Here is a 25,300-nt window from a genome sequence, read left to right on the forward strand (position 1 = left end):
TTGTCAAAAATATATGAGTTATGTTTGAAGTACTTAATGGTAGTAGTAAATTATCCTTATTTCCTATTTTGTCTTTATAGCATATAGCACTTTCTACATTGTGGGTTTAATATTATCCATGCAGATACCCTTTGTGGGATTCCAGCCAATCAGGACAAGTGAACACATGGCCGCTGCTGGTATGCAAAAATATTTATTTTCCCTTTTCTGAATACATGAATGCATGACTGACCAGTCTTCAAGGGAATGAAGTTTTTTTGGTGTTTGTTGTTTTTAATTTTCATCATACTGGTTCTGAAACATTGCCACTATAAAATGTGAACGTCTGTTCTTGAGACTTTTCTGATACTATGTTCCCAAATGTGCCTATTTTCCTAACTACTGTTGTTTTGAAAAGGGAGACTATCCCTTTTTGCATAATCCATGTTATTTGCAGACACTAAATAACATATGTTTTGTTTAAACAGATATTAAGTAGCATATCTGTACACTGAGTTTACTGTACCACTGGGTTTGCATTTTAGCACATTTAGGAAGAACATGGTATAAATGTTTATGTCCCTTACATCTCCCTAAAATATTTTATCCACTAACTGAAATTAATGGCTTTAATACAATATTCCTCCATATAAAAGACTACTTTGCCATTATTAATCTAGGTTACAATTAACAAGATAATGGGAGATCTTTGAATAAAACTTCAACAGATTCTCAACACAAGGTCCATGACACCCATAGGAAGTCTGTGGGTAGTTATTTTATTTGCAACATTTTATAAGTATCAGAATGTTTAACTCTCTGAGGGGATGTTCCATAGCTTTTATCAGATTCTAAGTTAGAATCTTGAAACCCATCCCCTCCAAATAGGTTAAGAACCCACACTTTACTGTTACATAGCACTTTATGAATACTTTTACTTACATTTCTAATTTTTAAAATATATTTATTTATTTTTGAGAGGGAGCGAGTGGGGTAAGGGGCAGAGAGTTAGAATCCCAAGCAGGATCCGCTCTGTCAGCACAGAGCCTGTCGCTGGGCTTGAACCTATGAACCATGAGATCATGACCTGAGCCAGAATCAAGAGTTGGACGATTAGCCAGCTGAGCCACCTAGGCACCCTACTTACATTTCTAATTTGATATTATGAAATTACCAACTAGTTTGATAGAGAAATGCATATCCAGTTTTGAGTATATATCTTTTATAGCAGTTACCTCACTTTTTATGTATTTGGGTTATTATTTCCTAAAATCTGAGTCTTTGATTATACCTTACCTAACCATTCTAAAATGGTTAAAATTGTGAAAAATAACTTTCATTACTAAATTTTTTAGAAGAAAAGTCAATATGCCATGTTGGATTTTTAGAGTTTTTGTGTCTTTTAGTTTTACACCTAGTGCTTTTGAATTATGTTTTGTACATTTTGACGATTAAATACTTTTTGCTATTCCTACTTTAGTTTTATCTTAGCACTCACCCTTATGTTTAGTAATTTAGAGTCTTACATAAGTGTGTAATTGAGGTCATGTCCTGTCACTCAGCTATAAACAGTAACTATTAGGATTCTTCTGATCCAAGTCATTTGTATCCTTCAGTAAATCTTAGAGCTATTTTTTAATGGCAATTCTATATTTTTTTCTCCCTAGAAAACATGTCACTAAAATATGGGACAAGAGAGGAGTTTAATGTGATAAATAGGCTCTAGTTATTGAAATGAGATTTTTCTTACCTGGTCTGTGTATGGGGAGTCTGATCATGTAAAAAATATATATATATACATAATTTTTTTTTATTGGTTAACTGTCATTCGACAAAGGAAATGTTGGTTAGATGAAATGACTACTAGTCTTTGATATGTAAAGTACAGGGTATTCTAAGAAGCTCATCTAAATTAACATCTTAAAATATCTTTGGGAAAGTGCTTTGTTGATTATTTATATCACCCTTTTCTTTAATCAGGTGTCTTTGCATTGCTGCAAGCTTATGCTTTCTTGCAGTATCTGAGAGACCGATTAACAAAACAAGAGTTCCAGACCCTTTTCTTTTTGGGTGTATCACTAGCTGCAGGTGCTGTGTTCCTTAGTGTCATCTATTTGACTTATACAGGTAGGTGTCATAACCCATAGACTGCAAATCTTGTCTCTAGATTATTCGAAAAGGTAATTCTTCTACAAATTTTGTGCACTTTTCATTTATCCTAGTAGTTCAAATACTGTGGTTGTATTTACAAACAATATGAAAATAATAGTCAAAGATTCTAAAATCTGAATAGCACTATAAATTTTGATTTTTTTTTTTAACTGTACCTAATTTTGGTGCTTCAGGCTCTGATAAATATACTTCCAAACACCCTTCTCTTGAGAGATGAACAGGCCCAAACTGTATAAAATTCAAAGTTTCCAGTGTTACTTACTGCAAACTTGCCCTTTCTTGTGTGTATTACACTCTTCCTGTCTCTTTCCAACTTTTAAACACTCAACCAAATCAGTTTCCATCTGCTCCTGGCATAGCTCAAAACCAAGAAGGATTAATTGACAAGAGTAAAGGCAAGAATGTTTAAAATCGTCTTTGAACTTTATCTAAATTTGGCACCCTGCATTAAATAATTTAGACATCTTCCCCCTTTTTAAGTTATCAAATGCTATCTTAATGTCTTAGCTTTATTTACTAGTCAACTAGAAGTTTAAAGGAGAATGGGAAAACATTATACAGTTTTATCTGTTGACTTTTTGTATATCTCTGGAAATGTGATCACCATGGATATTTGTTTTTATATGATTACTAACCTAATTTTGCCTGACTGCCAGCTGTATGAAATATGTTGTTACCTATAAAAGAAAACTGAAATTCTTTTAATATTAATTTAACCCATAGCAGTCAATAAACATAAACAATAAAAAGGCAGATTGATTTCCTCTACATTTTTTCCTTCCAAGGTTACATTGCACCATGGAGTGGCAGGTTTTACTCATTATGGGACACTGGGTAAGTGCAGATAAGTTATTTGCCCTCATACTACTTTAAAATACCTTTTTTCCTCTGTTACATGTCAGTACTTGGGCAGCGTTTCTTAAGTGTACCTAGCATATACTAGTTTGGTAAATGTTGACTCCCTCGTAATTTATCTTTGTTTAAAATTCCTGTTTAGAATACACCTTTAGTATGATACATGTAAGTCATGCATTTCTTTTCTATAGCGTCAACTCCTTATTTTAGTTTTGTTTGTCAGAACATTTAGGGTAACATTTGTGCCCTTTTAATGATTGATTTTTGTTTTTAACCATTATATTGTTTCCATCTTCTAATAATATTTAATTTTTAACTCTTAAGGTGCTATGTTATAAGCCCATATGCCATAGATATGAAGGAAGAATTTAAGTTTTTTCCTAATACCACGTTATCCTAAATTCCTTGATAGTTTTAATCTATCAAATACACTTGAGGATACTTTTTGCATTTTTGAAGAGTGCTATTATAAAATGAATTAATAAAAATTTTGGTTTTAAGTTAGACATCTAGTTCAATAAAACCTGTCTCTCAAATCTTTTCCTAAGGATAAGAGTATACACTGCTGATGGTAATTTATCTTTGTTTCCTCTTTCCACTTTTCTGTCTTCTTTGTTATTCCCTATGTGGCCTAATAAATCTATTAATAAAAAATTTATTGACTGGGCCTGCCCTTTGATGTGATACCAAAAGGGTTCATGCCCAGGTCTAATTAAAAGTGTAAGCAAATTATTTATAAATGACTGAAGCTGACATTTAGACACATATTTCAAGAGATCATGGATCACCAGAAAGTTTGGGGGAAATCCCTGGTTGTAGACAGTTACTCTGAATAGGTCAAATTACAAGGTCAAATTTTTGTAAGTAATTTATTTGACTATTTTGGGATCTCAGGGTATTTCAGGAGTAATTTGTCCTCTCCGTTTCCCTCACCTACATTTGCATCATTTTGTTAGGAAACATATTATGGCAATATGGTACCTTAATAGATAAGGTATTTCTGCTAGTAATAAGTCCAAAAGAATGAAACTTGCTGGTACAAACGTAGGAGATGGTAAGCAAAACTGCAGGAAATTCCTATTTGAGCAAAGATTTTTGTATTAAAAGTCAGAACCAACACTTTTATAACTGGTTTTAGAGAACTCTTCCAGTATTAACGGTGGCATATTGGTTTTTAGTTTTACCCATGTAGACTAGATTTATTTCCAATTAGCAGGTTACATTGGAACATACTTTTAAGCAAGAACGGGTGGGGAATAGGAACCATATTTACAGTCAGAGGAAATTTCTTCATCTAAAAGGAACTCCTTCCTATTTTAATTTTGAACAATATTAACTTTTTAAATACCAGGTATGCAAAAATACACATTCCAATTATTGCATCAGTGTCTGAACATCAACCTACGACTTGGGTGTCTTTCTTCTTTGATCTACATATTCTTGTGTGTACCTTCCCAGCAGGCCTATGGTTCTGCATTAAAAATATCAACGATGAAAGAGTATTTGGTAAGAGATTTTTAATCAATACTTTGATTTGGAACAATTGTTTATTTTCTTTATTGAGATTATCACTTTAAAGTTTTATTTCTCTTTGCTGGGGCTATGCATATTCTAGATAAATTTCTTCTCTTATTTTGTATAAGTGTTTAGCCAAGAAAAATTCTGTGAATTTGCATTATGTATATACTCATTAACTGTTTTAATTGAGAACTAGTATATAAATTTTTCATTCAATTGATGATGTTTTCTGAGAGAGTAATGTTATTTATAGACCATGGCTGAGAATTGGAAATTATAACTTTGTTGACAATATAGTCTTTATTTTCTATATTAGATCTGATTACATAGGAAGAAGTTCACAGGGGCATCCATTGCCCGAATTTCAGTGTAAAAAGATGTAAAATTTCATCTTTAAGTAAACACCCTCTTCACTGATAGATTTGTATATATTTCCAACTAAAAAGACAGTAATACAAACTATTTTAATGACATTTGAAATATAAATAGGCAAAATAAGCAGATACCAGAGACCTTTACAGGATTCGGTCATCGCAAGAAGTATATTGTGGCTGTTTTGCACATGTTAAAACGTGAAAGTTTAAAAAGGTTTTTAACATGCACAGGGTCACACAATCAAATAATTTGTAGTACCAGGACTTGAACCTGTACAAGTATGATACATGAACCATGAGTGACACTCAAGTTACTCTTCCAGAGTAAAGTCAGGAGAGAAAAATAGCACTTGTGTAAGTTATATAACGAAGGATGGTATTCCTTCTTGCCCTGTTTATATAGATCAGTGGACTCTGGATAAGGCCGTATTAATATCCCGTCATTAAGAAGGATTTAGCTTAAACATTTGCCCACCTCATTACTCAGCAATCCCAATCCCAGGTATATACATACCCAAGAGGAGTGAGTGCTATGGCCAACAAAGGACATGTTTAAGAATGTACATAGCAACTTTATCCACAGTAGCCCCTAATTAGAAACATTCCAAAGATTATCAGCAGTAGAATAGATTAATAAATTCTTACTTGTTTGTACAATGTAGTATAACACGCAATTAATCAAAGAATAGCATGGGTAGAGACACCTGATGGGTAGTTCAATCAGTTGAACAACCAACTCTTGATTTCGGCTCAGGTCATGATCCTAAGGTCATGGGATCCAGTCCCCCATTGGGCTTTGCGCTGGGCGTGGAGCCTGCTTAAGATTCATTCAGTTCATTCTCTCTCTCTCTTTCCCTCTCTTTCTCTCCCTCTCCCCCCTCCCATCCCCCCACCTTCGTGCGCACTCTCTTTCTCTCAAAACAAAAACAAAAGAATAGCATGGGTAAATAAAGAAAAACAATACAGAAGAGAACTTTTTTTTATATAATTTCATTTTTAAGAAGTTCAAGAATAAAATCTGAATTGATGTTTTAGAAGTCCAAATCCAAACAGTGATTACCCTTTTTGGGGTGGGGGGGAGGTGCGATAGCAGCTATGAAGTGGGAAGAGGCATGAGGGTTCCTTCTGAGGGAGATATATACAGGAGTCCTATATTTTGGTATTGGTGGTAATTACATAGATGTGTGGGTATGTAAAAATTCATTGAGCTATACATTTAAGGATATGGTATAATGAATCTATTTTTTAGTCAAAAAATTAGTTTCAAATGAGATACGAGTTCTTAAATCTCTTGACAGTAACTTTACAAGTTCCTCCTTTGGTTAATAAGTTATATTCTTCTCATCCCATTCTGTGTTTTTTGTTTTTTTGGTTTTTTTTTTGTTTGTTTTTGTTTTTTTGTTTGTTTTTTTTGTGAGAGGCCAAAAATTGAGAGGGGCAAAGAGATCCCATGAGGGGGAGAGAGAGAGAGAGAGAAAGAGAGAGAAGCAGAGCTCACCTGAAGCAGGGCTTGAGATCACAACAGGATCATGACCTGGGCTGAAGTCAGATGCTTAACCAACTGAGCCACCCAGGCCCCTCATCCTATTCTTACTTTAAAGCAGGCTGTATACCAGATACTTGTACTGGCTTCTCATTGACTATTTGCTTCTGTAAACTTATTGAGCCTAATAATATAATTCACCCAATATGTTTTCATCTGTCAGCTGTGGATTTCCTAATATGTGATGCTATTGACGAATAATGAATTGTCTTCTTTCCCATAATTAAATTTAAATCATGATACATTTGCCTAAAACTGTTGATATGTAATGTTTAGTCCATTTGATTTACAATTTCTAAATATGACTATTGAAACAGTCAGTCAGTATTAATCAGTTTAAAAACAATTAGCTCTTTTATGAGATGTTTGTCTCTTTTTAACTTTGGCTTATTTTTAGCTTTGGTAGCATTAAATATTGAGTTGAGTTTCCTGTGAGCATCTTCTGAAGTGTCATAAGAGAACTTGTCTTTGCAGTTGCTCTGTATGCAATCAGTGCTGTCTATTTTGCTGGAGTGATGGTGCGGCTGATGTTGACTTTGACTCCGGTCGTCTGTATGCTATCTGCAATTGCCTTCTCAAATGTTTTTGAGCACTATTTGGGGGATGACATGAAAAGGGAAAACCCACCTGTGGAAGACAGCAGTGATGAGGATGATAAAAGAAACCCAGGAAATTTGTATGATAAGGTGGGAATCTAAGTAAGGCCTTTAAAATTTTTAAGTATTTTATGTTTTCTACCATGGTAAAAACTATACATATTAAGAAAAAGGATTTAGACAGCCTGTGACATTTCTAGTTGGTCTTGACTGTTTGCCTCAGAATTTGAATCCTATTTGGTCTTTTAGCTTGAAGAATATATGATGCAATCACAGAAGGAATTCTCATTTCTTATTGTCAGGTTTTCTCTAAAACTCCTCCACTTTTAAGAGGAAAAACCTTGTGCTCTATTTAGTTACATAAAATTTTGCATTTCTGAAACTATGTGCACAAGTGCTTCTCCTTCAGATCCTTATTCAGTGTAAACTTTTTAAATATTTGGTTGATTGAAAAGTAAAATAAAGGGAAGAAAGCCTCTAGTTTGTTAGCAACAAGCGGTTGGCCAATATGATGTAATTCACTTTTAACCTCTCACATAACAGCAGGAGTATATTTGATTCAGGAATAGAAAAGACTTGTAAGAATTAGAGCACTTGCTTTGGATGACTGTTTTTGTTTTTTTGTTTTTGTTTTTTTGTTTTTTATCCCAAGTTGTTACTTATTTTCACGAGGGTGGGGGGAAAGAACCTTTCATGAAAAAATACGGAATGCTTCAGGAATATGCATGTCATTCGCACAGGGGTTATACTAATCTTCTCCATGTTGTTCCAGTTTTAGTACATGTGCTGCCGAAGCAAGCACTTGGATGACATATGAAACTTTACTGTTTGAATATTAACTAGGTTTTTGAATACCAATAACCAGTGAAACTTCCTCGTGTAAATATTAACTTTAAAAGTCTTCTTTTCATTATTATAAGTCCAATTATAACTCATACAGATTTGTATTAATAAAGCACATTCTTTTGTGGTGGTGGTTTTGTGTTTTGTTAACTAGCCTTGCAATTGAGAACGTATAAGTCTGTTCTTTCAGTTTTGGGTGGGATTTTTTGGTTGTTTTCAAAAATGTAATCTTCACAAGTCTGTTATTTTGCGGTTTTGGTAATTAGAAGATGGATTCTCATAATGCAGGCTTGTCTTATACTGAAGTCCTGGAGATCTGAATTGTAAGTGGACATTGTCATTTTCAGGACAAGAAATTCGCGTTTTCTAAGAAAAGGTTGCCAGAATGAGGCCTTTTGGTTGTCTCCTTTGTTTTGTTTTGTTTTGTTTTGTTTCATTTGTGTTTAAGTAAAACAGAAGGGCACCTGGATTTGAAAGCTTCTTACTGGAGATATTTTGCCCTGTAATCAGCTCCTGGAAGGGGTAGCCTTCTCATTCACATTTAACTTTAGAATTTACCTTGATAATTTTTAGAAAACCTTGCATCACCCACACAAGAATACCTGAGGATTGTACATTTTCATTCTCAAAGAATTAAATTGGTTTAACATTCTCCCAACATTTTCCCTGAGTGTTTCAATGAAGCAAGGCAAATGATGAACTAGTCTAACCAGTATTTTCTATCTTCAGGCAGGTAAAGTGAGGAAACATGTAACTGAACAAGAAAAAACTGAAGAGGGATTAGGTCCTAATATAAAAAGCATTGTCACCATGTTGATGCTGATGCTATTGATGATGTTTGCAGTCCATTGTACTTGGGTCACAAGCAATGCCTACTCCAGTCCCAGTGTGGTCCTTGCCTCTTATAATCATGATGGGTAAGAAAGTAACTTGGCTACAAAAGGATTTTATACCTACTCTTTTTTTTTTTCTGTCTCAAAAGATAGAATGATGTTTGTGAGGCTCTGCATTTGAATCTACCACGTTTTTCTTTCAAACCCCACCCCCGCCCCCCCTGCAACCCCGTACACCCTTCCACCCCAGCTTCTGCTTCACTTGGGCACTTAGACTTACAGAGTATCAGGCCCCTACTAAACCAGAATCTGCTCTTTTTTTTTTTAAGATAGCCAGGTGATTTGTGCGCATATCTAGCTCTTCATGGACATTTCCCGTCCTCTTGTTGAGGCTTTTAAAATATGAGATTGTTTAATGGTTCAGCGCCTCAAGATTTTAGATTACCCTCTTCACATTTAAGATCTTATTTACAAGAATATTGTGATTCTTTTCAGCACGAGGAATATCTTAGATGATTTTAGAGAAGCTTATTTTTGGCTAAGGCAAAATACAGATGAACATGCCCGAGTGATGTCTTGGTGGGATTATGGCTATCAGATAGCTGGAATGGCTAATAGAACTACTTTGGTGGATAACAACACCTGGAATAACAGCCACATAGCACTGGTAAGAATTTGATAAAAGATCAAAAATTCCACATCCTTAGCAGTCAGGCTTCACTTGTGATTAAGTAGAGAATGTGGGTAAAAGTATTCTTTCCTGAATTCTCAAAATAACTCTTCACCCATTTATTGAACAAAGCGAATTCCAGGTATGCTTATATATTTTGTTTTTAAGAATGGTATTTACTTGGGGCGCCTGGCTGCCTCAATCTATAGAGCAAGCGACTCTTGATCTCAGGGTCATGAGGTCAAGCCCCACGTTGGGCATGGAGCCTACTTAAAAATTTTTTAAAAAATGAAAACGAAATGGTATTTATCTAAGTTTCATTCAGAATTGTAGACTGAATTATTTGCAAGGATGTAAAGCCAAAGGTACTGCATTGTATGGGCATGTAAATTATGTCCATTCAAATAAGTAATTTGCATAAATTAAGGTAATCCCCTCTCGGTTCTCTAAAGATTTTAAATAGATAATGGATGTTAACCAAATGAGTTCTGTTTGTATTAGCATTGTAGCTAATCATTGGACATCCGGTAGACTGAGAAGAATATATTTGTACCAGCTAGATCGCTGGTCATCCCTGGCCTCACACTTCGGAGAAACTATTTCTATTAAGCTTGCCTGCTTTTATATTAAAATATTAATTTCATGAAACTTAACTATTAGAACATGTATTCAGATTTTGACATCCCTGCTGTAATTGGCTCTGTTAAGTGAGGTGCTTATAAATCTTGGTAAATTTGTTGAATTCATAGCAGATCATTTCTTTAAAAAGAATTCCATGTAAATCAATGTACATTCCATCCAATGTACATTTTTATTTTAAAGTGTATTGTGGGACTAAATATATACATTCTCATTTTTTATTCTATAGGTAGGAAAAGCTATGTCTTCAAACGAAACAGCAGCCTACAAAATCATGAGGAGTCTGGATGTAGATTATGTTTTGGTTATTTTTGGAGGAGTTATTGGCTATTCTGGTGATGACATCAACAAGTTTCTCTGGATGGTTAGGATAGCTGAAGGGGAACATCCAAAAGACATTCGGGTAAAAAACTAGATCATTGCATATGTGTGAAAGACAGCTTCCAGTGTCCCAAGTAATTTTCTTATGCTAATTGTATAATATTTGTTTTTGTCATCTTATGCCCCAAATTCGTCCCTCACTCTTACTTTACTATTTATTAAAAATGTACTATGAGCATTTTTCCAGGTTTAAAACTTTTGAAATTCACCCCTGGTACTTCTATTCTCCCCTACAAAACAGTCCTTTCTTGGGGGCGCCTGGGTGGCGCAGTCGGTTAAGCGTCCGACTTCAGCCAGGTCACGATCTCGCGGTCCGTGAGTTCGAGCCCCGCGTCAGGCTCTGGGCTGATGGCTCAGAGCCTGGAGCCTGTTTCCGATTCTGTGTCTCCCTCTCTCTCTGCCCCTCCCCCGTTCATGCTCTGTCTCTCTCTGTCCCAAAAATAAATAAACGTTGAAAAAAAAAAAAAAACAGTCCTTTCTTAAAACTCTTGCTTTTTACTCTGTCACAGCCTCTCACTTCTGCCCCTTTTTTCCACTTCCATTGCTTCCACTCTGATACTAACCCTTATGATTGTAAACCCGAAATAGGATGGTAACCTTGAAATTGCTGTCTTTGCCTTAATCTTGCTTCCTCTCCCTATCTAACATGACATTGATCATGTCACTTTCCAGCTTAAAATCCTTCAGTAGATTAAGGGCCTTGAAATCAGAGAGACATGAGTTGCAACGAAAACCCTGCACTGTCAGCTTGGTGCTATGACAGCTTATTTTTGGCCAGTCAGCATTACATGCTTGAAGTGCTAGGTCTCATTCTTGGTTCTGGTGTTATAATGCTGATTAAGGTAGCCTAAGATTATCACTGATGGGGAGACTGGGAATAGTTAATTTGTGGTGCCCTTATGAAAATTTTGTGGTAACGTGGATGAAGCTCAGCCTAGTGGTTGGTATGAAATAATCTCTGTGATGAAGCAGTGGTATAAGATCCAAACTCCTTAGCTGGGAGTGTAAACCCCTTAATACTTCAGTTTCCTGTGCTGGCCTCTTATCCCTCTGCCGACTTTTTTCCATCTCTCAATCTACTCTAGCCCATGAAATTTGCCTTGTGGTTTCTTTCTTTGACTTATACCTGTACTTATATACTCTTCTCTTTCTTGAATACTTTCCCCACCACATTTGTGTCCACTTTCCAGAAGCCCTTCTCTGGTGCATCTGGGTATTTATTCATCATCAAATCACATGCAGCCTGTTCTTTTAGTAGATTTAAGCTATATCTCCCTCTCAGTTGTGAGCTCATAGAGGATTGGCACCCATCATTGTGGTTTACATGATGAAGGGACAAAAGATGGGAGTAAGATTCACCAGTGACCCAGAATAAAAGAACCTTTCGGGAAAGTGTATATATGTGTGTCAAATGACAGGGACAGAGTAAAGCGCTCGATTTTCTGTTCAAATGTAAATGCTATGATGTTTTCCCTTCAATATGATTTTAAAACATTACTTCATTGTATTAATTTTAATTTTCCCGGTACATGATTTCATATGTGGATTTGCTTTTTAACAATGTTAAAATTGCGACATATGATAGCTCCAGTTTCCATGCTTTTTAAATTTAGTGTTTTTGAAATTTGAGAATAGTTAATACATTCACATTGTTCAAAAAATAAAATATAAAGAGATACACAATAAAAACCTAACCCCTCCTCGAAGAAAAGCAAAAGTCCATGGTAATCACTTATTATTTTCTTGTGATTCTTATTCAAGCAGGTAAGCAGTACCAAAATACATATCTTGTTTTTGCTTTTTTCACTTCGCAGTGTATCTTGGAGATCTTCCCATATTAGAATATGGAGAGCCTTCTCCATTCCTTTATTGCGTATTTGCACAGTGTGCTTTGTTGTGTGTGCGCACCATGATTCCTTTAACCTTTCCCTACTGGTGGACATTTAGGTTTTTTCCAGGTTATGTTAAATTTATAAATTAATCTTCTAATGCCATGTTTTTTTCAGATGTAACTAAATACAGCTTTTTGAAGATATTTCAAAAGCTGCCTCTATAAGGGGAAATAAAGGGGGAAGCTGGTAGCTTTGAATCTGTTATACTGAACTGACAGAAATTTAATTTCTTTCTTATAGGAAAGTGACTATTTTACCCCACAAGGAGAATTCCGTGTAGACAAAGCAGGGTCCCCCACGTTGTTGAATTGTCTTATGTATAAAATGTCGTACTACAGATTTGGAGAAATGCAGGTTGGTTATATCAGTTCTTACATAATCTTCTTCAAAGGAATAGTTTTAAAGTAGTCTTGTTTGTCTCTAGAAAACAGGATAATGAATGTTACAATTGTGCTGTGAAGAAAAATGTGCCTATCTACAGATTCTGTCTCCCCACCCCTTAAATTTAGATTTCTGAAACTATGAAAAGTTAGGGAGAGAATTTTTTAGAACAAAGATTTCTTTCCAACATATTAACACTAGGCTCAGATCCCACCTTTGCTTGCCATCTCACCTTTTGACCTCGTGCCTTTGGAAGACATTGTTCTACAGAGAAGTCTTCTAGGTAGGAAACAGTGTGATCTTGAGTAGGTTACTTTGCCGCTGGGTGGGGAATAGCCTGAAATTAAAAAGTTTAGTTACATAGTCACTTCAGATACTAGTTCTATCCCTGTTCTGTTATCCTAGCTAGTTAGGACTATCTGGGTGAGAGTTTCCTAGGATATTAGAATGATGTGGGTACAAAAGCTTAAGGGTCCATAAAATGAGTGAATGTGCAAAGAAACGTGGTGGCAAAAAGAAAACACTGGACCTCCTGCCATAGTACCTCAGTTTCAGATTCCGCTCTGGCTGGACAAGTCACATTCCCTGGACTCATTTTTTTCCTCATCTGTATAATGGGAGTTGGACTAATGACTTGATTTCTGAGGTCTTTTATACCTCTTAGATCGCATGACTGCAATGCCAAGTTACATCTTCATACTGAGATTTCAGTGAATACTGCCCAATTTCATATTGCTTTCTGATAAGCTGATGCTAGAAGGCAGAGGAAAAATTGCTTGTCGAACTTTATACAAATACCAGGAGTCAAGATAATTATTAGAATTATTAGAATTATTCTATAGGTGGCTTTTGTTTTTCCATTCTCCCGGTTGTTTTTTTGTTTTTTGAAGTACAGTTGGCAACACAGTGTTACATTCGTTTCAGGGGTACAACATAGTGATTCCACAAGTTTAGTTGTTATACTCACCAGTGTAGCTGCCGTCTGCATACAGGGCTATTACACAGTACCAGTGATGATATTCTCTATATTCTGTAGGTGGCTTTGAGAAAATAGACAATTTTACTACTGGATTTAGGGCTTTGTTTATGTTTTGATTTTTTTTTTTTTTTTTTTGAAGACAACTGCTTGGTCTCTACACTCACATAAGAACAAACCACTTAAGTCATGATAACTGGCTACTTTAGAAAATGGGTCAAAGATTAGTTTCTCTGGTCATTAATGATAGCATTAAAGGACTTTTCTTTCATTTTTGGGGGGCTATCCTTTAAATTATTAACAGTTTTAAGCCATGTTTCTACCATGTGCTCATTCTGATGCGTTCCATAGTCAAGAATAGTAAGTGCTTAAGGTAGGAGGATAACTTTCCTATTGTGTAGATCTGCAAGAACAGATCTTATTAGACCTTATTAGAGTTTGTTTTGTTTTAAAGTTGAATTTGCTCATGCTCTGTGTGAACATAAACTTAGTCTGAGAATTTCTTAAAATCTTCTCCCTTCCCCCCATTTTTTCCTCTTTTCATTCCTCATAAATCCTCCCGTGGTTTGGCTTTTCTAACTTCCTTTATAGTTCCCACTTTCTGGATGTAGTATCGCTGCTTACTTGTGCATTTATTTAACAAATAACACTGGGGAGATAAAGCCACCCTCTGAATAAGATAAAGTCATCATGCAGCTTACATCCTGGTGGAGGATACAGGTAACTTTAAAAATAAATAAAACATTTTAGCAGTGAATGCTAGTAGAGTAAAAGATAAGGAAATAATGGAGGAGACTTCTCAGCCACCAATTTCAAGAAAATATTTCCCTGAATAGATGGTGTTGGGCTGAGACCAAATGATAGAAAGGAATCAGCCTAGCGGAAGAGCTGAATGAAGAACTTCCAGGCTGAGAGAATCGACTCGTGCAAGGCCCTGAAACAAAAGAAGTCCCTTCTGTGTGTTTCTCTGTAAACCTATAAAAAGGGCTTTGATGGATCTCATTTGGCTGTTTTGGGTTTTTTAATGCCCGCAGGCTGCTCCTCTACTCTAAGGGTGCAGTGCAATTCTAATTCTGCTGTATTTAATTTCTCTCTTCCTGAGTTCTTCCTATCCAGTTAGCAACATATGAGAAATGTTACAAGATACTACTCTGATTCTGTTTTCCTAGTTTAAAGGGAGAGAGTTTCACTCATTAGAACATTTACATCTGAATGTTTTCTAATATGGTTAACATCCCATACTAATGTCACTTTTGCAGCTGGATTTTCGTACACCCCCAGGTTTTGATCGAACACGTAATGCTGAGATTGGAAACAAGGACATTAAATTCAAACATTTGGAGGAAGCCTTTACATCAGAACACTGGCTTGTGAGGATATATAAAGTGAAAGCACCTGATAACAGGGAGACACTAGACCACAAACCTCGAGTCACCAACATTTTCCCAAAACAGAAGTATTTGTCAAAGAAGGTGGGTGCCAAGGGAAGTCATTACTGAAAAACAATTACTAAAAATTCCTGGTAAATTTTAATTTGCTGGATCTCTGTAGACTATGGCTTATCTACAAAGTAAGTATCAAGCTAGCCTCCTAAGGCCATTCCTTTCAAACTGAGCACTTGAGATATCTCAAGCAGCAGCCTTTTTTGGATAGCATAGTGGTTATTAGTAAACTGAGGTGAGGTTTTCCAGAGGCATTCTGGCTTTTAGTTTGGGTGATTCCAATTAGTAAGACTTATTTGAAAGTAAGATAGGTCTGTGGCCATCACTTTCTAAGCTTTTATGAAGGTAAAAATGCCAAATACCCAAGTACAGTTGCAATTGGTTTATCTTTTGGTCAAAGCTAATTTATATTGCATTTTCATGTTCCATTCTTAATATGTTGTTCATTGACTAAAAACTAAGTTTGAATTGGTCAAGTGCTGAATTTTTGAAAAAATCATTTCTCTTAAGATAATTATTTTTAAATGTAATGATCATGACAAAATTGTAGACAGGAATTACGATGATGAGACTATTATAGTCCCTTTGTAAGCAATATTTAGTAAGATATGAAGTATTTTATTGAAGGTCATTATTGCTCACTTAAGCCAAATAGATCTAATCTTAGCTCTAAAAGGCACTAAAAATGACTATTTACATAGGTTGCTCTCTATGGGAGATGGGAAATAATGAGCCGGTCAAGTAAAATATTAAGGTTGCATTTTAAGGGACTACGCTTATAATAGTAATTATTGGACCCATTTCAGTCGTAAGTCTTGAAAGATGCTTAGGTTCAGTTTACGTTGTTCAGAATTTTTTTTTAAATCATTAAAACAATTGTCTTTCCCTTTGCATTACTTAAAATGTATTCAAAGTCGATTATTTCAGTGTGTGCTATGAAAGTGCTGAATATTAGCTGTATGATATATAAATAAGAGCTTTTTAAATTAGTACTTTCTGTCAGATATAGATCACTATATCTAGACTGATATATTTAAATGTGGAGCTGACATGCAATGTGTTAGTCATATCACATTCACTTAACAGTCTTTTTGTACATCACATGACAAATGATCTGGTTTTTTATAGTCATGTGGCAGGAGAAACTGGTGAGTCACATCAGTGCAGAAGTCAAAGCAAATGGTGCTAGTCTCAAGGCAGTTACTCCCGAGACCTCTAAGCCCAGTTAAGGCCTACTCTTCCTGAGAAACAAGGCCACTGAAATTGCTGTCTAGCTGATGACAGTGGGTTTTCTGAATCTGACCTTCCTTCTCTTCCCATCATTTCCCCCAAACCAGCAAATGAATGGATCAGTAAAAATTGTCTGCCTTGTGTGCCCAAAACATATATTCTAGTAGCCAACAACATGGATTTTGAATTTTGGGTTGCCATGGCTTTATGTTCTGTTTTATACTGCAGTAGAGGAATATTTGCTTTCCTCTCTTAAGTCTCCAGCCTCTTCTAACCCAGTGCTTTAAATTACCTGTTTGAAAAAATTAGCACTTTTTTCCAGTATCAGTGGAGATATGTCAGAGTGGAGACCCATGTGTCTTTATGATTTATCTTCTAAATTTTTTGCAATAAGTTCTACCACCACATTTGTGTAGCGATTTGTTTCTTACACCAGAAGACATCTGTTGAAAGTGTTTTAGTGGGATCCTGAGGTGTTTAGAAAAATGTTATTTTTTAAAGATCTGTGAAACTCAAGGAATGTTACAGCTTTTTTTTTCCCCTTGGTGTTTGGTTTTCACTTTTTAAATTATTTTTCTGCCTGAATTGGGAGGATGTGCCAAGTAATTCTATTTCTCTTTCATCTTTGTAGATAGGTACAATCGCTCTCATTTTACACATACCAAAACTAAGTTAATTTGATTTCTGACACACAGCTAATTCTTGGAGGCTACACCAGGAGTAGCATTAACATTTCCTGATTCCTTAGTCTAGTGTTATATTCTGTCATGCCTGGAAGTGTGAGTAATTCTTACAGCTAGGCATTTAGTGTGTTGAGAGGGGAGGGAGGGGCTCATTTACCTGGTGGTGAGGAATGTATGCTGTGCATTTGAGGAATGCTCTGGGTAGTGCTTTCATCTGAAAGCTAGGAACCTAGTCCAACTTATCTTGGATCTCTCTGCATCCTTAGCATAGAACTGTTATTAGTGTTCATCGATTGTTCAAGGAGGCAGCCAAGAGAAGAACTCTTAAGGGCTTATTAAGACAGTCTTTGTCACAGTGCTGTCAACCATGTGTGTATATATTATTCTGGGAGAAACCTGCACTAATACCACATGTTCTGTTTTCTTTTTTAGACTACGAAAAGGAAGCGTGGCTACATTAAAAATAAACTAGTTTTTAAGAAAGGCAAGAAACTATCTAAGAAGACTGTTTAAATGCACTGTTCGGGTTCCTAACTTGAAGCAGTTGTCCTTGTGAGAACCGGTCTTTGCCTTTAGCTCATGTCATGTTTCACAACAGAGGGTACAGAACCATCACTGGTCCAGATTAATGTACAAAATTTTCTGGCAATGCCTGATTTAAAAACTAAAATTGGCTTATTGAGAACAGCTATTTTCTATTTGTAATGTGAAGCAAGACAGAGCACTGCTGTAAATGTCTAACAGCAGGGTTTTTTTATTGGTACATATTATCCTTCAAATCTGAGAATTTGGACTAATTGCACCAAAGAACCCTCTAATTTGGTCCCTGGCACATGCATACTTGTCAATGTTTTTATTTTTTACGAGACCTACATTTTCTCTGAATTACCCAAATAGCAATATGTAAAATACAAATGACAAAATGTGATGTGATTCTCTTAAACCAGTAAACTAGTACAGGTCTGAGAAAGAGGTATTAGAAAAGTAATTATACTTCCTTGAACTATATTTATTTTCATGTTTCTCCAGTGCAAAGAATGTTTCATCAAATGTACATTTTCTGTTGCTTACTGTTTGCTCTAAGAAGCTGCTGTTTCAAAGATGGACCTCTGAGTAACTAATTGATGCAAATAGTTTTTTATGTTGACACATTATTGCTGCTGTTAGCAGTTGTTTTCACCAGGTACTTACAGAGCAGATCTCATGCATTGTTCATTCAAGGGCTAGATTTATATCCTTCGGAAGGCATGGCAACCGCACAGGAGGTTTCCTACCAGGATCGGGTTTGGTATCACTGAGATGAGCACTATGTTTACATGCAAAAGATTGAAGGGGGAAAAAACCCTTAAAGTGGACAGGTATCCAGAGTTCCTTTTCTGTGACTCTTCAAAATGACAAAGGATTTGTAAACTTTGCCTGGATTTCTCTTATTTTCTAATAGTTTCACCTTTCACAATGATTTTATCTTCTGCCCCATGTTTTTTTTTTTTTTAATTCCTGAAGCATTTGATGAAACACTCTTTAATGCTATATGCATTTTCTTACTTTTATTAAAAATGTGACAATTGTCAAAAAATGCACTAAAGTATAAATGGAGATTGAACATGTTCATTTTCCAGCTTATAGGCAACTTTATATAGACTTGAAAATTTTCTCCAGTTGTTTAGTAAAAGTGAAAGAGAAAGGGTTTTTCCTGCCACAGGATATAACTTTTTTTTATATAAACAAGCATAACTTACCACTGCTTTTGGTGGAAAAGTGCAGAATAGTATGTACCTTTTATGAAGAAAAGTGTAATTTACAATATTCAGTGAGAATGTTACTGCTGATTTTCTTTTCCAAAGTGTAGAATATACTTTGATTTATAGGATTCATTTTTGACCCAGATGATGGTTCTTTTACAGACCAATAAAATGGCTGAACATTTTCACAAAGTGTAACTAAATCTGGATTTCTGATACCTTGTCATTTGGGGGATTTTATTTTACTTTGTTGCTTTAAAATTCAATGCAGAGAAGTTGTTGACTGTAGGGGAAATAAAGTTAATTCAAATTTTGTGTTAAGTGTTGTCTTTTACAAAAATTTTCTTTTTGAAAAGAGTTACAGAGTACCGAACATGTAATTCCTTCCTCGTTCACTTTTACAAAGGTTTCAGAGAGTATGCGTACAGTAGTCCTCCCTCCTTGTTTGTGGTTTTGCTTTCCTCAGTTTGTTTCCCGAGGCCAACTGTGATCCAGAAGCAGATGATCCTCCTTAAGATGCGTCTTCAGAAGGTCACTAGTAGCCTAACATGCCTCACAATACCTGCGTCATTCACCTCACTTCATCTCACGTAGGTATTTTATTCTCTCACATCAGCACAAGAAGGGTGAGTACGGTACAATAAGATGTTTGGAGAGGGGGAGAGAGAGAGACCACATTCACATAAATTTTTATTACGTAATTTATAATTTTGTTGATAATCGCTGTGCCTAATTTATAAACGAAACTTCATTATAGGTATGTATGTGTAGGAGAAAACAATTATAGAGGGTCGGGTACTGTCCGCATGGTTAGGCATCCACTGGGGGTCTTGGAATGTATTCCCCCACAGATGGCGGGGGAGGGCGTTGTAGAAAAAAAAGTCCGAGATGAGTTGGGTCTAGACCTACCGTTTTATTTTTCCTTCTTACTGCTTCAGAATTCAAATCAGATTTTGACTTTTTACGAGTGAAGGGGGGAACATACCTAGCCAAGTAGGAACTTCATCTCCATTTAAAGGAGTCTAGATCTGGGGCGCCTGGGTGGCGCAGTCGGTTAAGCGTCCGACTTCAGCCAGGTCACGATCTCGCGGTCCGTGAGTTCGAGCCCCGCGTCAGGCTCTGGGCTGATGGCTCAGAGCCTGGAGCCTGTTTCCGATTCTGTGTCTCCCACTCTCTCTCTGTCCCTCCCCCGTTCATGCTCTGTCTCTCTCTGTCCCCAAAATAAAATAAACGTTAAAAAAAAAAAAAAAATTAAAGGAGTCTAGATCTTACTTACACAGTCTTCATTGTAGAATTTTCTCAGTAAGAGCAAGAATGATGATCTTCCACCCGTCTCACTTTTAGGGAACACCATTTTGGCTCAGTGGTTCAGTAAAACACCATACTGTAACCCCATTTGTGGTTTTATTACAGCACTAAGTGAAATTATAGTAGTTTAAATACATTGGAATATTCGATAATTGGCTCAAAGCAGTCTTTAGATCTCTGAATTCACGTGTGATCACTAACACCAGATATCACAGAGGGAGGTATTAAAGATCATAGCCTTGAAGTTTTAGGCCATAAAACAGTTTTTGTTCCACATTTTAGAATCGAACAAAGCTGAGTGCTTTTGGGTATAAATAAGGCAATGGGGCAGCAAATCCAAAGATAAAAATTCAGTTTTCAGACATAACATTATTACCTACCCAAGTGTGCATTTGTAGTTTTACTTCATTTGAGTCCCTAAGCCATGAGCCAGAGGCCAGAGGACCAGAGAGTATAAAAGCATCATCCAGAGCATTACTGCTTTCCTATCTTATGGGACCATAAGATGAAAGATGCCTTTTTTTGTTTATTTGTGGCCAAAAAAAAAACCAAATTTATCATCTTAACATCTGTACATTTTTAAATGTACAGTTCAGTACTTTGAGTACATTGTTGTGCAACCACTCTCCAGAATTGTCTTCATCTTGCTGGAACTGCTGCTTCTTGATGTGGGTTTTGTCAGACATCCACCTTGCGGTGTGTAATCCTCAATTAAGGTAGGTGGAGTAGTGGATAAATGGAGAGCTCAACAGTAGCCTGCAATTGGGATGGTAGGAAACTGAGACAGAGTGTCCCTAAAGAAATCTGTCAAAGTTTCTTGTAAAGTAAATTTTTTTGTAATGGTGAAATGTAACAGAGAAGAACATGAAACTGTATACTTCAGTGAATTACCACAGAACAAGCAACTCTGTAACTACAACCCAGGTCAAGAGAACAGAACGATGCCAGAACTCCAGAGCAGAAGTTTCCTCATGCCCTTACCCAGACACTGGCCTGTCCCACTTAGCCTCCAAAAGGTAAACACTCTCCTAGCTTTCACAGTAATTACTGATTTCTGGTTCTAATACTTAAGTATTTCTCAAACTGCACCTACAGTTTGAACAATGTAGATGGAATCAAAGTTTTTTTTTATATTCGTCTTTTCCTCAGTTTGTATGAAATTTATCCAGAATGTTGCATGCATGCAACTGCATTGCTTTCATTGACAAAATAGTATTGTGTGTGTGTGTCCGTTCCTTTACCTTCACACCACCTCACATCTTATTGGTGGGTATTTATGTTGTTTCCAATTTAAGGAGATTATAAATAATGCTATAGGAATATCCTTTTACATCTTTCTTAGACCTTCCATACATACATATTTGGTGAGTATTTACCTAATGAAGTAGAATTGCTAAAGAGGATATGAAAATTCTTGTAATTCTTACATCCTAATCCATCAGTCTTTTTAATTATCCCTTTCTGGTGGATGAATAACGGTTTCTCATTTTGTTTAACTTGCCTTTGTAAGAGGAGGTTGGCCATTTGGAAATCTTTTTATGTAGGTTTTGGTTCTAGTCCATTTTTCTCTTGGTTTTTCTTCTAATGTAGTATTAGTAGGAGTTCTTTATATATCTTGTATATAGACCCTTCATTTGTGTTGCAGGCCACCTAGGAATTCATTAATTTAACGTAGTCTTATTTTTCAGTCTTTTGGGTGCCTGTAGCTTTCTATGCCCTGTTTAAAAAATCTTCTGAGATAGTCTCTTGTGTTCTTTTCCAGAAAGTTTGTTTTATATTTAGCTTTGTAGTCTGTCTGGAATTCATTTGTCACGTACCGTGTGGATTGTTTTGAGATGCTTTTTGTTTTGCATACGTACACCTAGTTTTCTACCATTTACTGGGGAAAAAACATCCTTTTCCTACACCTCTGCAGTACTCCAATGCAGTAAGTCAGGTGTCCATTTGAGTCTGTTTCCGGACTCTACGTTATATTAGAGTTCTTAACCTTTCTTTGTTTGTTGTCTTAATGTAGCCTTAAGATCATTAAGATACAGTAAAGCAAGTCCCCCTCCCTTCTCAACCTTGTTCTTTAATCTTCTCTTAGCTGTTTATGGCCTTTTGCTTTTTTATATAAATTTTGGAACCAGGTTGTTAAGTAACACCAAAAACAAAAAATAAATGAAGGGAGGGAGGGAGGGGAAGGAAGGAAGGAAAGGAAAGAAAAAGAAACCTTGTCAGGCTTTTGATTGGGCATTGAAACTGTAGAATAATTTGGAAAAAATAAACACCTTTAAAATACTGCATTCTTCTATGAACATGGGCTATTTATTTAGGTCTGGGTCATCTTTAATTTGTTTTACGTAAGTTTTTAAATAGGTCTTGTATATTTCGTAAGTTTATTACAATGTATATTTTTGATGTCAGAAAACTTTTTCAGTTGTCAGCATACAAAAAATTTGGTTTTATATGTTGAAACTGTACTCAACCACCTGTTAAATGTATTGTTTATTATAAATGTGCTGTCATAGTTGAGGAATAATGGCAGTTTTCTCTCTCCCTTTCTGGTGGTTACATATTTTCTTATTCTGCACTGGTTAGGATATCCAGTACAGTACTGCATAGAAAAGGTAACATTGGTGTCTTTCCCCCAGTCTTACATGGGAAGTTATTGATACTCCTCCACATGCTTGCTGAGTTTCTACCATGAATGAATTTTATCAAGTGGATTTTTTTTCTTCACTTACTGTGAGGATTCTGATTTTTCTCCTTTATTCTTTTAATATAGTGAATTAGAGACTTTTGGCTCAGTGTTAAACTAAATTTACATGCTTGAAATAATGAACAGTGTTTGATGGAATTTGCTGGTAAAACCATTTGGGCCTAGACTTTGCTTTGTGCAAAGGTTTTTAATTACAGATTTATTTTACGGACCTAGCAATATTTGGTGTTATACTTCCTTAAGTCCGTTTTGTTCAGTTGTGGTTCACAAGGAATTTGCCCATTTCATCTAAATTTTCAAATAGATTAAAACTGTTGTTCATATCACTTTTTTTTTAATGTTCCTAACATTGATTTTCTTTTTTTGTCTTGTATCCTTAATGGGTGTCTGTCTCTTCTCTCCCTCATTACCTTGCTCATTTTCTTCAGCAGTTTTCAGTCAATTTTGTTAGCTTTTTTTTTTTTCCCCCTTTCAAAGAGACTGATTTATGGCTTTGCTGACATTGTCTACAGTATGTTTATTTCATTAATTTGTGTCATTTTTTTTTCTCTTTCCTTGGACAGGAGGTGTTCTTTTAATGTGTTGATTTCTTTTCCTAATATAGGAATTTAATTCCTAACATAGGGATACATTTACTCCAAATATAGCTTAAGTTCCATTCTCACAAGTTTTGATTTGAACTGTTATTCAGTTTAATGTATAATTTCCGTTGCACTTTGTTTGAACGATGGGTTAGATATACCTTTCTTGATGTTCAAATGTAATTTGCTATTATCCTTTTATTACCAGTTTCTACCTTAATTACATTGTAGTCAGATACTCTGACTTTGACCTTTGAAAGTGGTTGAAATTTGCTCTGTAGTCCAACATATGGTCAACGTGTGTGTGTGTGTGTGTGTATACATATATCTGAAACTTATTTGCTGAGGATGACGTGTTAAAATTGTAGGCTTTTGGGGTGCCTGGGTGGCTCAGTTGGCTAAGCGTCCGACTCCTTGGTTTCAGCTCAGGTCATGATCTCACAGTCCATGGGTTCAAGCCCCACATTGAGCTCTGCCCCAACAGTGCAGATCCTGCTTGGGATTCTGTCTCCCTCTCTCTCTGCCCCCCCCCCCCCACTCTCTTAAATAAGTGAAAACATTTTTTTAAATTGTAGGCTACTGACAGATTTGCCTAATAGTCATCGAACTGTCAAGTTTTTGTTTTGAACCCATATTACTAGATGTTAAATACAACTGGAACTTTTACTGGTATGTTGAACCTTCAGTTTTTTGCAAAGATCACATTTTCAGTAACACTTCTTGTTAAAAGCCTATTTTGTCTGATTAATAATAGTGTTGTATCAGCTTTCTTAAGATGTTTGCATCATGTGTCTTTTTCATCCTAATGTGTCCTAGTTTGTATTGGCTGACCTTGTTGGTTTTCAGCAGCTACTTTTAAAGTTCTGTGGGGTGCCTGACTGGCCCAGTCAGTTGAGCCTCTGACTTCAGCACAGGTCATGAGCTCACAGCTTGTGAGTTCGAGCCCCTCTGGCAGCTCAGAGCCTGGAGCCTGCTTCAGATTCTGTCTCCATCTCTCTCTGCCCCTCCCCCACTTATGTGCCGTCTCTCTCTCACAAAAATATTTTTTAAGTTCTCAGTCACCTCTTTAAATATTGCTTCTCCTCCATTCTCTTTATTCACCTTCTGAGAGTCAAACCCTCTTTATGTGGCTCACACTCTCCTCTTGCTTCTTCATTCTGTGTATTTTCTCCTTACATTCTCTCCTCACTTATGGCTATAATCTGATGCTAAACTTGTTCATTGATTTCATTTCACTTAATTTTTAAATTCTAGAATTTATCCCATCTATTATATTTCTTTTTATGGTTTACAGCTGACCCATTGACATTTCCAAACTCCTGTAGTGCCATAGTTCTTTTCAGCTGTCACTAATCCACTGTCTGTGAGCTCTGTGGGTCTTGTTTCTCTTGTGTGTGGGATTTTTTCCCTGCCAGTTGTTCATGTGATCTTAATTTCCTAATGTGCAGGGGTTATGTGTTCTAGACATATGTAAGAAATTGTATGAGGAAGCTCAGGCATAGGAACTTTTCCTTTCTGTAGAGGATTTTGTTTCTTCTAGCTGCCTAGGAAACTAGCAAGCCAGAATCATCTTAATCCAATTTAAGGGATGATACACAAAGCTAGCCTGCTACCCCTGGGTAGGGCCAGCTCATTATTCCTAGACTGAAACTCTTCAAGGATTCCACCCATCCAGATTCAATATCCACATTTATCCTCCTAGTTCTACAAACTTACTGAAATTGCTGTTTGGTCTCCCAATTTCCAGGTGAAGATGCCCTAAATACCAAGATTCTCGCTCAGGATTTCCATCTTCTAGAGCTCATGATACCATCTTGGTTCTATGAAGTCTTAAAGTAGGTGTTATTTCTTGTCTAGTTTTTCTACTTGACCTTATCCAGGGAATTGGCTCAAACTTCTAATCCACCACTGTGACAAGCAGAAATATTTTATTTACTTAGAAAATTAGGGAATTTTCTTGG

General features: G+C 36.1%; 1 protein-coding gene and 1 non-coding gene across 2 annotated transcripts in view; one reads left to right on the top strand and one right to left on the bottom strand.

The window, feature by feature from the left end:
• The window catches only part of STT3B (STT3 oligosaccharyltransferase complex catalytic subunit B), a 106,388-nt gene extending 87,318 nt beyond the window's left edge, over nucleotides 1-19,070 (top strand). The window contains exons 6-16 of the mRNA XM_045436418.1: nucleotides 81-179; nucleotides 1,960-2,106; nucleotides 2,937-2,985; nucleotides 4,358-4,512; nucleotides 6,916-7,127; nucleotides 8,610-8,797; nucleotides 9,209-9,380; nucleotides 10,252-10,425; nucleotides 12,536-12,649; nucleotides 14,912-15,124; nucleotides 17,440-19,070. Coding sequence (XP_045292374.1) covers nucleotides 81-179; nucleotides 1,960-2,106; nucleotides 2,937-2,985; nucleotides 4,358-4,512; nucleotides 6,916-7,127; nucleotides 8,610-8,797; nucleotides 9,209-9,380; nucleotides 10,252-10,425; nucleotides 12,536-12,649; nucleotides 14,912-15,124; nucleotides 17,440-17,520 — 1,604 coding nt within the window. The 3' untranslated portion in view covers nucleotides 17,521-19,070. The remainder of the gene's footprint in view (nucleotides 1-80; nucleotides 180-1,959; nucleotides 2,107-2,936; nucleotides 2,986-4,357; nucleotides 4,513-6,915; nucleotides 7,128-8,609; nucleotides 8,798-9,208; nucleotides 9,381-10,251; nucleotides 10,426-12,535; nucleotides 12,650-14,911; nucleotides 15,125-17,439) is intronic.
• LOC123576244 lies at nucleotides 7,735-7,839 on the bottom strand. Its single transcript, XR_006701264.1, has one exon. It is a non-coding gene; the product is annotated as a U6 spliceosomal RNA (small nuclear RNA).
• Nucleotides 19,071-25,300: the final 6,230 nt, after the last annotated feature.

Source organism: Leopardus geoffroyi, chromosome C2 (assembly GCF_018350155.1).
Source record: "Leopardus geoffroyi isolate Oge1 chromosome C2, O.geoffroyi_Oge1_pat1.0, whole genome shotgun sequence".
Lineage (NCBI taxonomy): Eukaryota > Metazoa > Chordata > Mammalia > Carnivora > Felidae > Leopardus > Leopardus geoffroyi.